At 39.5% G+C, this 18192-nt stretch overlaps 1 protein-coding gene across 11 annotated transcripts in view; it reads left to right on the top strand.

Moving 5' to 3' along the window:
• ABLIM1 (actin binding LIM protein 1) overlaps positions 1-16388 on the top strand; it is a 194750-nt gene extending 178362 nt beyond the window's left edge. For 7 of the 11 annotated variants that reach the window (XM_056849485.1, XM_056849481.1, XM_056849483.1 and 4 more), the window contains 5 exons: positions 3280-3374; positions 3475-3571; positions 6952-7016; positions 7957-8017; positions 8584-8779. In XM_056849485.1, the coding sequence (XP_056705463.1) occupies positions 3280-3374; positions 3475-3571; positions 6952-7016; positions 7957-8017; positions 8584-8621 (356 nt within the window). In that variant the 3' untranslated portion in view covers positions 8622-8779. Of the gene's footprint in view, positions 1-3279; positions 3375-3474; positions 3572-6951; positions 7017-7956; positions 8018-8583; positions 8780-9653; positions 9729-13999; positions 14081-16034 lie in introns of those variants that run through there. The other 4 variants (XM_056849484.1, XM_056849479.1, XM_056849476.1 and 1 more) reach the window with 2 other exon arrangements.
• The last annotated feature ends 1804 nt before the right edge of the window (positions 16389-18192 follow it).

Raw genomic sequence — 18192 nt, 5'->3', positions numbered from 1 at the left:
TAAAGTCAATAAGGTTCAGCATCAGATTCATGTTGTTGTGTCAGCATTATGAAATGATTTTATCATGTCACATTTTATTTGAGAAGAGTCGCCCTAAGTATGTTATTAATACCAATTAAAAAAACACATGCAAGTTGAATCTGATTGACTTTGCCATGGCTGAAGAAGAGTGTTCACTGTGAAACAGTAAATACCACTTTTGCTCCTGATAGGATACATCTAGATAGTATATTCAATATATACATTGGCATCACAAAAATATTTCACATTGACTTCTCCCAATTCAGAAGTAATAATTTGAATTTGACCTAAGGCAGAGAAATATAAATATGTCAGGCTAGTTGTTTTAAAACTGAACATTATACCTTTATTAGAAACCTCAGAACAATATCTTCCATTTTTATTTTTAAAAAGCAATTAACCATCCCTCATGTATATCAGATTTGAAAATATTTTAGTAATGTCTAGTAGAAATTCAAAACATATTATATGTTTATGTGTATTTAAAGTTTTATAGCAGCTTTTGCTAAAGTAAAGTAGCCTCAGTAGTGGACAATGTTTGGTGGACACATGGCAGGAGGAGAGAACAGTAATCCTGTTCCTACCCACTATTTTTCTGCTGGAATTCTGCTCTCAAGACACTTCCACACACATCCACACTGCAGGGTTTCAGATCATGTTTGTGAGGGTAAATCTGAATCAGAAACCCCATATTAGGCAAAGCAGTTGTGAAGAGGCAAGTTGCAGCAAAAAATGGTGTGCAGGGAAATAGTTAACTGCGCACACACACCCCTGCTGTTTATCCCCTGACAATTGTCACTCCCCAAAGCAGCTTTTCCTTGTTAAAGTAAGCTTAAGTGCACTGCTATGTATGCAGTAGTCTCATTAAGCACATAGTCAGGTATGAAAATCTTTGAGAGCCAGCATGGTGTAGTGGTTAGGAGCGATGGACTCTAATATGGAGAACCGGGTTTGATTCCCCACTCCTCATGAGCGGCAGACTCTAATCTGGTGAACCAGGTTGGTTTCCCCACTCCTACACATGAAGCCTGGTGGGTGACCTTGGGCTAGTCACAGTTCTCTCTGAACTCTCTCAGCCCCACCTACCTCACAAGGTTTCTGTTGTGTGGAGAGGAAGGGAAGGAGATTGTAAACCGGTTTGATTCTCCTTAAAAAAGATAAAGGCAGCATATAAAAAACAACTCTTCTTCTTTGCCCCCAGTATTCCTTATGCATGGATCTTCACTCTTCCTCCTCATCTTGCCAATGTTTTCATCTCAGTGTTAAAATTCTTCCACAAGCAGATATTCTGTTATAATAAACTGTACAACATAACCTGGGGTCCCCAACATAATACCCATGGGTACAACAGAGCCTTCCACCACCTTTCCTGGTACACATCAAGTGTTTTTAGAAAGTAAACAGGCCCAGTTGGGGCTTTTTGAGTTTCTGACATTTAAGGTATCATGCTGACATTGATTTTATGTCAAGTTCTTTACCTGTGCAAATAGCCAAGTGATATTCTAAAAATACATTGGCACTGCCTTATGACTAAACATGATTCGGCTTCACAGCTAAAATGCTTAATGCACCTAACTGGAACTTCTATTGGTCATCAGATCTTCCTAATTTGAATGTATATTTATAATTCAGGTGGAAGTTAATAAGATCCCTACATCAATTTTTGGTTACGTCTCAAAAATTTTCTTATCAAAATCTGGCCAGGATCTCTCTCTTACTGTACACCACATATGCAAGGAGCTCTTACCAGCTTTTCAGTACCAGCTGTTGTTGTTACTAGTGCTGCTGAGTGAAAATGGCTGGGCTCACAAGAGAAGGGCTCTTCTAAAGGGATAGCTATGGGAGAAGCATTTTTTTCCTCTTGCATAAGTGTGTTAGATGCCTGCAAAATGAAGACAAACACTGCCAAATGAGGGTTTCTTAGCAAGCTCAATATGTCTATGTACTTTATGTGTATGCAAGAAAATATGTTAAACAATATGTTAATATTTAAAAGCATCCCGTTAAACAGAGCTTCTGTCTGAACTGCTGCAGAGTTACTATCAGAGTTATGCATAACCTTGTTCCCTAACATTTTGTGGTTAGCTCCACCTCCCACAGCAACCATTTTGTGATTGTGCCCACCACCTTTTGTCAGAATTCCAAAAGTGCCTGCAATGTCAAAAACTGTGGGGACTCTTGATCTAATCTACATAAATTGAATGAATTCTTTGTTCATTTCACACAATGCAGATTTTACTAGTTGCAGAATTTGAGACATGTAAGCAAAATATTGGAATACATGTCCAGTCTTTTAGAGGACCCGGGGGAGATCACCTCCACTTGGACGGACCAAGAGTGGGCATGGAATGCAATGTTTTATGCACAGGGAAATAGGTTGTCCCCCCACCCCACTACCCTGGGACACAGAAGGGAGAGTGTTTTCTCTCCACAATACATTCTGTACTTGGTGAACTAGAGAGAGGACTAGAGAGAGAGTGTGTTTAGCACTGAAGTCATGGAACAAATTGCAGCCCCATTGCTCATTGGTTTGGAGCTGCTCAATCCTGTAATCCCAGAGTTTTGCTGTGGGGAACCTAGTTATTCATCATCCTGAATCAAGTGTTGTCCCCATCCCCTTTGTTTTGTTGCTCCCCACCCAAAGTAAACTGTTAACCTATTCAAAGTGTATCTGAAGTTTACTTATCACTTTGGGAAAAATTAGTTCATCCAAAATTACTATTGTAAAAATGGAAGCTAAACTGTTGAACTTGATCGGCCAAAGCATGGCCCATCGCACTGTTAACTGAAGTATCAGTGTGTGGACAGAACAACTAAATCTGCAATATCTATTTAAAACCCAGAGTCAGGTATGGAAATCTTTCCCGTTGTACCAGAATAGGACTTGCCAACAGGCAGATTGGATAGGTTTTGTCTCTGGCACCCACATTGTCCTCCAGTCTAAGAACAGTAACCATATTAATTGCCAGCCAACTATTTAGAGATTACAGCAGTGAATAGGAAGTAGCAAAAATGTGGATTTTACATGTAAAGTGATTCAGTTGTTAATTGTCTTGATCTTAATTGTTCTACCTTAATTGTTTTGAAGAAAAAAATGGCAGGGTGGTTGGATACAAATAAATATCATGGTGCATTTATTTCTTTATTCAGGAAACAATCTTAAAACAGTATCTGTATCTGTAATCTTTATATAACCCTTAGAGACAGTATGTGTAATCTTTATGTACATTTGCAAAAGGCTTTTTTGTACTGTGGAAGTAGGTTCTGACATGCGACGCAGATCAACTGGCAGAGATGAAGATCTTGAGGAACTTCAGAGGCGTCGGCAACTACAGGAGGAACAACTGATGAAGGTGGTTAATATTTTGATGTAAATCACCATATGTATCAATGTGAACAACCCATGATTTCTTTTCCATTAGCTTACATGTTGTTTTCCATTGCTATACACAGCTCAATTCAGGTCTGGGCCAATTGATATTAAAAGAAGAGATGGAAAAAGAAAGGTTGTCACTTTCCACCAGTCGTTGTGAATCGTCAGTTAATTCAGGTAAGCGACAAAGCTGCAAAATGTGTGTTGGTGATCTGTGGGAAATGATGGTCTGAGCTGCTTACAATAAAGGCAGCTTTTTGTGTGGTTGGCTGCTAGTTCAGTTGCTGGCAACTGTGCAATTGTGGGCACAATCATAAAATGGCTGCCGGTAGAGGCGGAACAACACACATGCACACAGAAGCAGCCTAAGCACAGGAGCTTTTTAAAAATACACTGGAAAAGAGGAGTGAGAGAATAAAACTGTCAGATTTCAGCAAACGTACGGCGTCTCAGGCAATAGAACTCAAATCCAGACGGAGAAGTGATTCAGAGAGTTTATTCATGAGGTAGTAGTTTCAGCAAGACGGAGAAGGTTAGAATACAGAGCATTGGGACATTGCTATATTTATAGAACGGATACAATGGATGAGATTGAGTTACAGCAATACAAAGGAAACAATGAGATTTCTTTCTCCCGGTAACGACTTCAGCAAACCAAGTACTGGATACTTAAGGGCAATCAGAGAAGGGGCTGGTGGAGTTCCTGGCATTGTGAGCGAGGTCTGGTACTAGATGAAAGATTTACACGGGCGGGTCTCCATACAATTGTAGATCTCTGACCGGAGCTTGTGGCTCGTGTGCAAAACAGGAGGGAAGGGGGGAGTGCATGGAAGGATCCATATTGTTTACAGAGGAACCATCTTGTTTAGCCCATGCTGTCAGAAACCCTATCTGACAAAAACCAACAGTGTAGTGGCAGTTGCCACCAAAACGTTATTTGGCAGTTGCCACCGAAACAATGTTATTTTAATCTGCACAGCCAATTAGATATCCAGTGGCCAATTAGAAGCACCGCTGGGTAGGAGCCCCAACTGGCTCCACCCACTTTCTAAAAAGCAGTGTCTGCAGACACCATGGGGCCCACAGGTACCACGTTGGGGGCATCTGTGGTGAATTGCGTGAGTGTAAAGATGAGGAAATGGCAGCTGTTTAGCAGATTAACAATAGGCTTAGACGAGTGTAACTGTTTAGGCTGAACAGAATTTGAGTCCAGTAGCTCCTTAAAGACCAATACAATTTTTGGCGTATAAATTGTCATGAGTCAAAGTTCATTTAGTCAGATACCGTTTAGGATTCCACTGGAAATATGTCTCCCACTGCAGTTTACAAAGCTCACTGGGTTACTTCTTTTTTATATACAGCTTTTTAAAAATTTATTAATTTAACTTCAAATGGTCACATCAAAACATCATAAAATACATAGAAAAAACTAAATGAATAATAAGAGCCCCCCTAAACTCCTATCTAGGCTGCAAAACCAACTCTCAAAACAGGCAACAAAAGGACCAGCGTTCCCCATTAATACTGTCAAGACCATCGTAAAATGTTGTGAGATAGTTCAATGTCTTTGACAAAAGAAAAACCTTTTTATTGCATACACATGGTAACATGTTGCATTATGAGCACAATATTGGATTCCTGTTAGAGTTAGTTGCAAATATTTATGTCACTATCCTGTCTGGATGTAATGTTTTGTAACATATATCCAATTTTAAAGAGACAATTTAAGATATAAAGCCAGATGTCTAATTCAGATTACTTCCTAAAACTTTGGCCTGTGTTTAATCTCAGTTTTGGGGGGAAATTAATTTAGAAAATCCTATTGAGTTGCATATTGAATAACAAACATCTGAATTGGACTACTGCTTAGGTATATATTAAGTAACATATAAAACATGGATTACTGCTGAGGTCATAGCAATATTGGCGCTTCTGAAAGGCCAGTGGCTAAGTCATTAAACCATTATTAAAAAGTGACATACACCTTGTTGATATTTATGCTTCTCATAGCCTTTTAGCCTTTCCCACATTGGGAGAGGAAGTAAGAATTGCCTCGGGGAGTAGAGCAGCACATTCCAAAGTGCGGGATCATAGAAAAGGAATGCCTTTCTCCACAGGCAGGTTCTGATGGGCAAACCGAGCTGCATTCCAGAGAAAGAGGCAGTGTTAAAATTACTGCTTAAATGTTTATTTACAGGAAAATCTCCGCCTGTCTGTCTCTTACTCTCTCTCTTACTGCGTGTACCTAATTGCAATGTATGTCCTTGGTGCCCTTTCCAGAGCTCTAAAATGTATGTTGTGTCTCCGCTCAGCATGAGGAGGTTCATGACAATAGTAACTGAATTTTAAACTTAAAACAAAAAAACGTGTTCAAGCTTTCCTCAGCAGTGGTAACACAAAAAAGGGAAATAGAACAGGAAGTACCACAAAGATTGTGTTCAGCCACACTTAGAAGCTACTTCTCTGTACTTTGCTCCCATTTGCGGAGCCTCTGTGTGGACTACAGGTATCAGGCTCAGCATTCCACACATTTGCAAATCTTTCACTTTGGAAGCACTGTAAGTTTTATGTCAGTGCCTAAAAATCCTTGATGATAATTCACATGACCCTGACAATGACCCCTGCTCAAGCCCCAGGCACACAAATATAACTCTATTCTCCTCCTTATGTATGTATTTGTGAGGAATATAATACTGTCAGTGTTAAGTTATAGACTTGTATCTCTTACAGTTAATTCCTTTTTACTCTGTGCCATGTACTATTGCATATCTGCCACTGAGGACAGACTTCGTGTATCTGCTGAAACCTTAGGTCACAGTTAATTTATTTAGGCTACAAGACTCCTTTTGGGTACTGTTGCAACAAGCATGGCTTCCCCTTTGTGATTAGTTTTTAAGGTGTGCCTTTGCGCAGCATATACGTAATTTAATCTACATGAATGATACAGAGATATGTACAAAGAGCAGTTGGTTGGCCACCATTCCTTACAAGTGCTTATGCAAGTGGCAAGCATATATTTATTAATTTACTTCATTTATACCTTGTCTGTCTCCACTGGAGACCAAGAGCAGCTTTCAGCATTCTTCTCTCCTCCATTTTATTCTTACAACAACCCTGTGAGGTAGGCTAGGCTAATAATATATGACTGGCCACCCAGGAACATTCTGGGGCACAGTGGGGATTCAAACCTGTGTCTCCCAAGTCCTAGTCAAACACTCTAACCTTTCTCAATTATTATCAGCTGTTAGCCACCGTATAATGTGAAAAGTGACCTTAAAGTGCTTGAAACTGAAAATCTTTAAATAACCAGAAACCCAACTGAAATTCAGATACACGGCTGAACTAGAGGAAGCATTGGTTGTGTTTAATACATTAACTTGAACAGTTGATAAAAGGCAAAAGGACCATGCTAAAGAAACTTGTGTGGATGCAGATTGTTCCTACATGCTGTTTAGCATCAACCTCATGGATTTTTAGCTGCCTTCTTTAGATGTTCCAGTTTTTATCTTAGCTTGTGTTCAACAGCATAATAGAAGTTTTTTCTTCTTCCAATTTAGCATCACATGCCACTGCCTCTAAAACCTCTTCCCTCCCTGGCTATGGAAGAAATGGACTTCATCGGGTAAGCTGCCAGCTTCTTCCAGAAAGCAAATGGGGGTGGGTGGATGTTTGAACAAAATGTGTGCACTGCCTCTCCCGAGACCAGCTTGAGGCTTGTAGACCTGCTATTTATTCCTTTATGGATTCCTTATGGATCTCTAGATAGGATTGCTTGTAAATTTGGGACAAAAATAGCTGTACCTGAAACCCTCCTTCTGTCCCATACAACTTTGTTGGAGTTTAGGAAGAACCATAAGGCTTGACTCAGACTTGTCAGTGATGGGATTAGGAGAAGATTTATTTAACCCACTTTCTATGTCAAAAGAGTGCTTGTAGACAGCCTTTTCTTTGCATGCCTTTAGATTCTTTCCCTCAGAGAGTAAATAACTGTTTCCTTGACCTTTCTGTTAAACCAGTGTCAGTCTTCATTATACTATGCCCAGTCCCTGGTGGGAAATAGAAAACCTGGTGGGAAATAGAAAACAGTAACATTTGTGTTCAGCTTTCACTTTCTTTCACCTACTCAGGTTTGGTCCAAGAGATCTTTTTTTCACTCCAGATGACCATCCCTCTTCTTAACACACACACACACACACACACACACACACACACACACATACACACACACACTTCCTGGCAGTAAAAGTTATAATAATAAATTAAATTATTGACAATTTAACATCTTTTTTTGGAGCAATGTTGAGGCTGTATTCTGACTCTCAACCATTACAATACCTGCATATTTCTGGTGGGGTGGGGTGTCTCAGTGCCCTTTGATATTTTGATCTGGTGCCTGATGTTTGGTTATGGAGATCTTGGGGAACACCCCACAGTACAATATATTCTCCTTGAGTTCCCCTAGCAAAGATCTTCCTTGCTTATCTGCTAGCTGGTTTCCTCAGGCACATGGTGCTGCAGGTAATGGTGTGGTTGACATGTTTATCCATTTCTTCTTGTTACAGCCAGTGTCTACAGACTTTGGTCAGTATAATAGTTATGGAGATGTGAGCAGTGCTGCTCGAGGTAAGGACTTCCATATCTGTGCTGCTTTGGATATTCCTTGTTTTTGAATTATGTTCTTGGATTTTTGTAGCATGTTCTTCCAGTAGTACTTGACAGCTGAAAAGATTAAGTTGTTATAACAAACTGGTAAAGGGATCAGATTCTCTTATACATCAAGACCTTCTTACAATAAAGAGAGCATAGTGTAAATGAAAATTTTATATATTGTTTTATTTTTTAATTTATTAAATCACTTTTCCTTTTCACCACCTATTGCTCTTAAGGAAACTTATAAAGATCATAAAGGTACAGCAACATGTACAGCTGGTAGACAGATGTTTCAATGTCTTTCCCCCGGTGAGGGTTTAGTTGGAAAATGCCCTTTCTTCCATGTGTTATCGATCTCTTCCTGTCTGTATGTCTGTGCATCTGTAAAATTAATTGCATCATTCTGAACAGTTAGTTTATTGCTTATGAAACTTGGGTGTATTAGCCTACCAGAAAGGCTAGAATAGAATTCATATTGTTTGTCATCCTAATCCTGATGAGATGTGTGTGGTTTTTCTCCTCCCCATCTTGCTTTTCAGATTTCCAGGTACAGTACGGATTTTCTTCCCTCAAGTAATGGAGAATTTAAGCAATTCCATCAAAAATCCAAGAACTATGTTACTCATCTGAATTTCTGCTACCAGGAAGGGTTTATTAATACATTTATCTCATGTTTTACTCCTGATAAGTGGTGTAAACTTGTATGGCTATGGAAAAGGCACAGCTAATACAATGCCTTGCACAAGTCTAGTTGATAAACTTTCCTGACTTACAGAGAAAAATCCTGTGGCAGTTCTCTCTTAGCATCTGAGTGTGGGATTTCTCTCCATTTCTCTGGTTCCAACCAAAGGGAGAGATCCAAACATACCCCTCACATTTTTAAAACGAATACCCCTTGCATTTTCCACATACAATCCTCTGACCCTCCCCTTTTTGTATGTGTTTACTAGCCAGTAAGAGACGTGTCTTCCTATCAATCCTAACTCTAAATGCTTGAGCTTGCAAAAGCTCATCACAGTATGATATGCATCTTTCTGTATAAAATGCTAATCAGTGAACAATTATTATGCCATTTGGCAAGGAAAGAATTTACAATTCTTAACTGGAGTAGCAGGAATTTACCATTTTATTTATTTATCATTTGAGCAGGTCAAGTTTCTTATCAGGAAAACATACTATGGAGCTACACAGTGAATGTTTACAGCCACTTCCAACAAAAACATGTATTTTATAAAACAATTAAAGGATAAGAAATGAATCTCAGCATATAGTATAGCTAGAAAGAATTGATGGGACTGAAATGGCAATCCATTTCTGAGGGCTAATATTGCCCGTAATTCTCAGTCCCTGCAGGTGAGCCTCTGATACAGGGGATGGCTGTTGTCTTCATGCCTTGCTTATAAACTTCCCAGAGATACTCTGAGCCATTTCATTAATCTGTTACATAGCATATTATAATAATATTGCACTGGCTGATGTAAAGGTGTAAATATTGGGGCCATGGGAAGAATCATATCCATATTTCCCAGGAATGACTTTACCCTGTCTATGTGTGTGTATGTGTGTGCATGTAACCTGTGTGTCTGATGTCTACCTGTATCCAATACAGTCCCTCCCAGATGATCATGTCCCTGGAATGCGAATGGACAGAGGAGTATCTATGCCTAACATGTTGGAACCAAAGGCAAGTGAAAACATTAATTCATTTTCCTTCAAGACAGGGATCTGAAATTATGATAGCCTGCCATTAAAAGTGTGTGTGTGTGTGTGTGTGTGTGTGTATCCTTCTGCTTTTAAAAAAGTCATTGTTCCTTTTGTGTCTTGCTTTGTACTACATATACGGTGGTTGTACCTCCTCTGTGTTAGGCACAAGAGCAGAATAGCCAATACATCCTGCAGGTATGACAGTGTTCATTGTGACATTATTATTTTAAATAATCATGCCTCTAGCAGCTCAGGGGTCAGTCTTTCTGAGCAGCTCCAAGCAACCTGACAGTCAGAGTAACAGAGACCCACTAGGCACAATTCTGGTAATTGCATAATACCTTACCACTCACATCCAGGGTTGTTGGAATGATCCTCATGTACAGCATCAGTTATAGTATATGAGGATCATTCCAACAACAAACAACACAAAGGCAGTTGGGGCAGAGGAAGAAATCATGGTTTGCCTAACTTATTTTTCCAATAGAAACCACAATTAAAGGTGGAGCTAGACATTACCAAAGGCAGCAGCTGTGCATCTTTCCCTTCTGTCTCCTCCATAATGTCTGTTAAATGCAGAATGCTTGACAGTATGTCATTGCATTGAAAGTCTCCCCTCCATCTCATTGGCTACCACTTGGTGGAGCCAGAAACTTCTGAGGACAGTGCAGTCAAGTGCAACTAAAATTGCTTGGCGATTACCGGGAGGGATGAGATGCCAGGCATTTGCTTTTGGCAGATCTTGCAAACTAAGTTATAGGTGGGTCTCACTCTTATTTAAATTTCACGAGTGTCTTAGCAAAGCTTATCTGGATTTTGCCAAATAAAATATACAGATCGAATTAAAGAAAATGAAAATCTGCTCTTCAACTGGTATGTTAATTCTGCTGTGTTAACGAACTCTTAACTAAAAACTCTGGGCCTGAATTCTTTTGGCATAAAGATTGTTCTTTCAAAATCATGGGAAACAAATGTTTCAGATTCCTGCCAGTTTTGGACTCAACCAAAGTATTTTTGAAAGCTCTCAGAAAAATATTATGGTGTAAATTTGTAAAATAGAGGAATGTGATCAAAACAAAACAATTGAACAAGTTTTTGTTGATTTTGGCTGTTTTTTGTTATAAAACCATGTTTTAGTTTTACATTGCTCTGAAAATCATAAAGGCATGTAATTAAAGTTATGTATTACAATGAGTTGTATAACTGTGTTGTTGTCACATTTTATTATGAATTCTTTTCCAAAGTGTATATAAGTCCACATTATTTCAATCATTAATTACAATAAACTAAGTGATGTATGTTTACTGATGACTGAATCCTCTTTATAGAGCTTCTGAAACATTAACTTGGTAAGCAGATAAAGTAACAACTAGCATACTAATTAATTTGCTGAACCCTAATTATGGTTTTCTAAAATTTGATAGAAGACAGCTTGGGGGAAACTGTGCACTAATTGATAACATCATAGTCAATGAAGCTCTCTGAAAACACACTTCAGAGAAAGATGTCCTGTTCTAGTTATGCAAGATCTCTCTTAGCTATTAGAAAGGATCAGAAGGTCAACAGATCCAAAATGTTTGCCCCATATAAGGTCTGTACAGAATATGGTGCTCCCCTAACAGAGAAAACAGAGTGACCATACCATAGACAAATAACTAAATAGGGGAATCTTAACCATACGCTACAGCTTGAATCTGCAGATATTGCTTAGTTATCTATTTTTCTTTTTTCCCCTTTTTTAATAAAAAAAATGTTTATTCTGTAAATGTAGGGTGCAGGCTAAATCTAGTTATCTAGTGGACAAAGAATGCAATGAAAATCAATCGCATTCACTAGAAAAACTTTCTAAATGAAGTAAATTGGGTTGGAAACAATTCTTGACAATCTATTTTCTTTGACATTTGTAATTTTAAAAACATTTGGTGGATTTTCCCCAAAGACAAAGACAGTGCTCCAGAAGCTCAGCATTTAAGAGTATTCTTTGGGGGCTCAAGAACTATAGCATGTGTCTTCCATACACCAATAAATTGACAGCTGATCTATGTTCCAAGGCACATGAAAAAGCAGAAATGCTCTGGAATGCTAAGATGCTGCTGGTCTGGGCTGCAAACAGTATTTTGCAGAAGGGAATCAGCATAAAGATATTTACTTTTGAAGGGAGGGATAAATAAAAAGCCACTTGTAGCCCACTGAACTACTGGATATTCTCCAAATCTGCTTTTGAAAATTAAAATAATATTACAAACTCCAGAAATATTTTTAAAATATTTATTTTGAGTGTGGCACATTAGGAATGTGATTAAGTAATGAAAATATTAAATTTGCTTCTACAGATCATTCAATTTAATCGTGTCATTCTGTCATCGCTAAAAAATATCTTGGGGAGAACCTAGATAAGGAAATTATACTGAGTATACTTACAGCAGATGAAATAATTGGAAAATGTTAATCCACTGATGGTAGATTGCAGGATATTATAATAATGTTGTTTGAAATTCATTATTTTAATATCGGAAAACTTTAAAGAAAAGCACAAGTGAGGGGAAAAACAATATCTCTGTACACAATTCCACATTTGAATGACAGTTCTTGTACTACTTCATTTAAGGTTGTCTCACACATTTAGGGAGTCCCGTTTTAAAATGTGATCTTAACCTTAGAGCATATCTGTGCATATTTACTTAAAGCATAGTTGTGCATATTTACTCAGAAGTAAGTCCCACTGAGTTCAATGGGACTAACTCCCTAGCAATTGTCTAGCACATACTTCTACATTAGTCCATTGCTCCCTGTGGTTTGAGATACATATTTTCTTTTCACAATAGGTTAGCTTAAAGAAATGTAACTGAGTAAAAATATCCATATTTTGATTCATGGTTACAAACAAATCTATTCCTTTTCCTGTACATCATATTCCAGGTAGATGCATTGTCTCTGTAAAATCACTCTACAAAGCTATTTTACAATAAGATATACCAAAATCCATGGGCTCCTTCTTTTCTTCTTCAGTGTTTTGTTGTTTGTTCCAGTGTTTGTTTTCATGCCTTCTACTTATGCAGTCACGTCCTCCAGTCAGCATTATGGATTTGCTTCTTATTAATACGGAATACATACAGCTACAACTGTGCATGTATACATGTCTGAGTAATTCTGGTGTGAAATGTAGAGGGAAAGAAAGAAGGGAGGCAATCTTGATATTCCTTAGTAGGGGTTTGAAGACTTGAGCACAATCAGAAGCCACGCCCCCTGCCCCCAATCATTTCCAGACTTTTAAGGAACTCTTTTTATTTAGTTTGTTTGCTGAGGAATCTCTCCATATTAAAGAGGATTCTGGGATATGTCTTAGGGTGCATCCAGCATGCTGGCCAGGTCTCACCATCACCCCACCTAAATTGAGAGGGCATTCTAGCACACATTCAATTATCTTGTCAACTGAAGGTGAGTGTTGAGCAAGCTGTCTTTAAGAGAAACTTGTCCACTATTGCTGATTGTATTGATGAACATCTGATAAGTTTTGGAGTAACTCTTGGCTCCCCCAGAACATAATTTGAAAGCTAGGGAATTAGAAGAAGAAATGTATGTAGAGAGAGATCTTTCTTACAGCTGGCTATGATTGATGAGTTCAATCATACCTAGCAAATCACCTTGAGGTTTATTTTTTTAATGCCTCGATAAATCAAGTAGGGCAAGAGAATCATTTTTAAAAGGGGGGTTATGTTATCTATCCTAACTAACAGTTATCTATCCTAACTAATTGCAGATTACCTCTTTAATAAAATACTTGTTATCATGTGAACGAGTTCAGTCAGACAGAGGTAACAGAATGATGTGCAGTTAGTACCGCATTAAGCAAAAATGAACTGGCCCAGACATAATCCTAAATACAGGAGTTAGTTTTAAGAAGTTCAAGAAATGCTGGAAGATGGTTAGGGTTGCCACCCTTCAGGTAGGGCCTAGAGATCTCCCCAAAGCACACCTGATCTCCAGACAAGCGATCAGTTCCCCTGGATAAAATGGCTACTTTGGAGGGCAGACTCCACGGAATTATATCCCGCTGAGTTCCTTCCTCTCTCCAAGCTCTGCCCTCCCCAGCCTACACCCCCTCCAGGAATTTTCCAGCCCAGATATGGCAACCCTATTTATTGACCTTGCAGCTATATACCAAGACTGACCACTTTGTGCTTAGGGATTTAATTGTTTTTGGGGGCACAAAACATTATAAAATAAATGGTTTTTCTGTATTATTAACAGATATTCCCATATGAAATGCTCATGGTGACCAACAGAGGGCGAAGTAAAATTCTAAGAGAAGTGGACAGAACCAGGTTGGAGGTAAGAGGACCTTTGCTGTGGTAGTTACTTCTGTTAGAAGGTCTGTCAGATGTACATTTTGTAGAAGGGAAGAGTTCACAGGCTGACAAGAAATATACAATGGGCTCATTTAAATTGAATAGCAGTCTCTTAATGGGCTTCACGTATTTGCAATAATCAAATTATGCATAAAAATGATATTCTACAATCAAGCACCAGGTGTTTAATGTTATTCATTTAGTATTTGTATATAAGAAGCAGCATTTGTTCAACTAGCGGAGGCATGACAGTTGTAGCTAAAATTCTCAATTGAAGGTGGATCTACTAAGAAGGAGATTTAAGAACAAATACGGCATTGTCAAATGAGCACAAGAATAACCTCATTTGCTGCTTCCCACAGCAATGACTAGAGAGCCAGTGTGGTGTAGTGGTTAAGAATGGTGATTTGGAGTGGTGGACTCTAATCTGGAGAACTGAGTTTGATTCCCCGCTCCTCCACATGAGTGGCGGACGCTAACCTGATGAACCTGGTTGGTTTCCCCACTCCTACACACGAAGCCAGCTAGGTGACCTTGGGCTAGTCACAGCTCTGTTAGAGCTCTCTCAGCCCCACCTACCTCACAAGGTGTCTGTTGTGGGGAGGGGAAGGTGATTATAAGCTAGTTTGGTTCTTCCTTAAGTCGGCGTATAAAAACCAACACTTCTTCTATTTGGAGATACTTTAGTGTAAGCTATGAAGTCCTTTTAAAAGAAAACTCCTTACATGACATGATTGCCCAGAGCTCATCTTCAGCGCAGATGCAGTCACATTGCACCATGTTAGTCTGTGACTGGCAAACTTAGGGCACTTCCACACAGCCCAGATAATGCACTGTCAATGCACTTTGAAGGTGGATTTTACTGTGTGAACTGGCAAAATCCACTTGCAAATGATCATTAAGGTGCACTGAAGTCAGACAGAAGTCCAGTGACACCTTAAAATTTATTCCAGCATCTGATGAAGTGAGCTATATGACTCCAGCTCGAATAAATTTTATTAATCTTTAAGGTGCCACTGAACTTCTTTTTAAACTGTACTAGCAGCGAATTTTGCAGCCATTATTTTATGAATGCTTATTGCTCTTAAAATATCTTTATTGCCTTGCTTAAATTTCCTGCCTTCTGGGCAAGCCAGAAGAAGAAGGTTGATTAAATTATGAAGCTGCTTAATGCTGAGTTAAACAATTGGTCTGTTCATCCCACTTTTGCCTATGCAAACTGGCGGTGCTCTAAGGCTTTCCATCCTGCTACCTTTTAACTGGAGATGCCAGGAATTGATGCTGAGACCGTCTGTGTAGAGGACATGTGTTCGACCATTAAGTTATGGGTTCCCTATACATTTGTGTGACTAGATGTTTTTCCTTGGTGATATTTAAGCAAGTTGTTTGGGCCCCTTCCTAAAACCTTGCTTCATGACTTTAAATAGCACAGTTCTTCAGTAATGTAATGCAGATATTTTGTGTTACAATACAAACATTGATTCGATGCCACAAAAATCAAATATCTTCTCCCAAAGAGGTACATTGTGTGTCAAATTTGTCTGTGTCTAGGAAGGGGCTGTGGCTCAGGAGCAGAGCATCTGCTTTGCATGCAGAAGGTCCCAGGTTCCATCCCTGGCATCTCCAAATAAACAAAAAAGGTGGTAGTGATTGTGAAAGAGTCTCTGCCAGTGAGAGCAGACAATACCAGCCTTGATAGACGAATAGTCTGACTCAGTATAAGGCGACTTTATGTGTATTCATTATGTTTTGAGACCTTTGGGTGCCAAACTGTGTTCTGTGCATTACTGTTACTGTTTCATCATCCATCCTGTTCTCCTTAGCTCCACAACTGAGAGCCATCATAATTCAGGCTGCTAATTGAGATCGTTATGATATTCAGGTATCTTCTTTGTGTCTTTGAACTAATTGTTTCCCCTTTTCCTGTCTTCCTTTAGCGTCACTTAGCACCCGAGGTTTTTCAAGAAATATTCGGCATGACGATACAAGAGTTTGACAAGTTACCTCTTTGGAGACGGAATGACATGAAGAAGAAAGCCAAACTCTTCTGAATCACTCTGTCCTTTTTTGAGAGAGAAACAAATCACATATAGGATGATGTGTTATACTTACCTTAAATCCAAACACTTTTTTTGGAGAGTAACCACTCAAGGAGCAAAGAAAAAAAAAGGGAAAATCTGAGAGAGGCATCTATATACATCTTGTGATTCTACGAGGGCCTGTCCACTTTGTCAGAGAGCCGTGGCATGAAAATGTCTGTGTTCAAAATCGCAGCTGCGGTTTTCATGCATTATAAAAGTTTTTTACCCATGTATCCACAATATGCAGCTGCTCTGCCCTCCCTATTTTCCATTCTTCTCAAAGGTCAAGGGGACTAGATTGATAGAGTCAGGAAGTGCCCATAGGACACTAAGCCACAATGATGTAGTCATGGTCTTGCCAAGGGATGAATGAATTAATATATTCAGTGGTTAAGGAAGGAATCCTGTGTAATATAGTTATCCTTTGGGCACGGCCATTACAGTTCATTGGCATTGTTCTCAAAACTGCCTATTATTTCTGCTCATCAGCAAAGCAGGCCAATGATACAGCCCCACTCCGCTTTGCTGCAAACCAGCCAAATTCTTTGAGAACAAACTGCCAGCTTGCACTTGCGCATATCTGCTAGGAATCTCAATAGCAAATTGCTGTGGTTGTTGACAGGATTTCCCTCCTCCATCCCGCTCCTTCCCCTCCAGCTTTAATTAATACAGCTCCTGCTTTAAGCCAATTTTTTTATGTTTAAGAAGCGTAGGAAACAAAAAAGGGGGGCTGGATTATCATGGGGAGAAAGAAAGTGTCTCCATTCAGATGTAATGTGAAACCATGGAGGAATCCGTCAGCACAATCATTGAATCCTGGCCTGCCTCAATTAATTCTGGCTTCAGTGTTGCCGCTCTTATCTCCACCTTGCTACCAGAGATCCAGCTGCTGTCCCATCCTGTCTTGTGGTGACCACTGATGAGAAAGTCTCAGCATGTCACCAACTTGCTACTATTTGCTGCTGGCACCATGAAGGGGGTAAAGATTCTCCTGGGAAGCTATGGCTACTCGCAGAACAACAGTCTGCTGCCAAGCCCTCAGAGGCTTGCTCAAGGAGCTGGAAGCCCCTTTCCTCACAAGAAAAAAAAAACGGAGGGAAACAATCTCCCTCTGCCAATTTCAGTGCACCACTTACACCCACACCCAAATAAACCCACTCAAGGGTCCGGTCTGTGCTGTATCCATACATAACGGCATGGTGTAGTGGTTAAGAGCGGTGAACTCAAATCTGGTGAATCGGGTTGGTTTCCCCACTCCTACACATGAAGCCAGCTGGGTGACCTTGGGCTAGTCACAGTTCTTTCAGAACTCTCTCAGCTCGCCTGCCTTACAAGGTGTCTGTTGGGAGAGGAAGGGAAGGGGATTGTAAGCCGGTTTGATTCTCCTTAAAAGGTAGAGAAAGTCGGCATATAAAAACCAACTTGAATTCTTCTTGTAGCAGAGACTTCTACCACCAATTTTTCAATCTTGTGTCCTGACAGGTTTTTTACTCCACACAAACACTTTCTACCTGCCAATCACAAATACCTAGAATGTTCACATATAGGGGACATAACACCTGAAACGGCCCATATAGGTGGTCTTGCCATAGCTTTCCTCTGCAAAATCTTCCTTGGTGGTCTTCCATCTAAGTACCAACCCTGCGTAGTTTCCGAAATCTGACAAGATTGGGCTATACTATACCATTCCACATCCTCCGCTGCATTTGTTCATAACAAAAAACCACAGTTAAGACTAACCATGGTTAATGAAGCAGCTTCAGGCCCTGGCTTGAGGAACCTTAGCTAACCTTGCTTAGTGTGGTGACACAGGCTCAGAAAGTCAGTTTAATTAAACCATGGTTTCACATTACACCTGACCCAAGCTAGGGATTCAACAGTGTTGTAATGGTAAGCCATAGTAAAATACAAGCATAAACCTCATAAAGATGCTACTTCTGGCAGAGTAGGTCACTATGGCGTGGCTTTATCTGATCCTGCCCTAGAAATGTTCATAAAGAAGCTCCGTGTGGTT

This window comes from Euleptes europaea, chromosome 5 (genome assembly GCF_029931775.1).
Source record: "Euleptes europaea isolate rEulEur1 chromosome 5, rEulEur1.hap1, whole genome shotgun sequence".
Lineage (NCBI taxonomy): Eukaryota > Metazoa > Chordata > Lepidosauria > Squamata > Sphaerodactylidae > Euleptes > Euleptes europaea.
The sequence above is the reverse complement of the archived record's forward strand: the minus strand, read 5'-3'. Positions and strand labels throughout refer to the sequence as shown.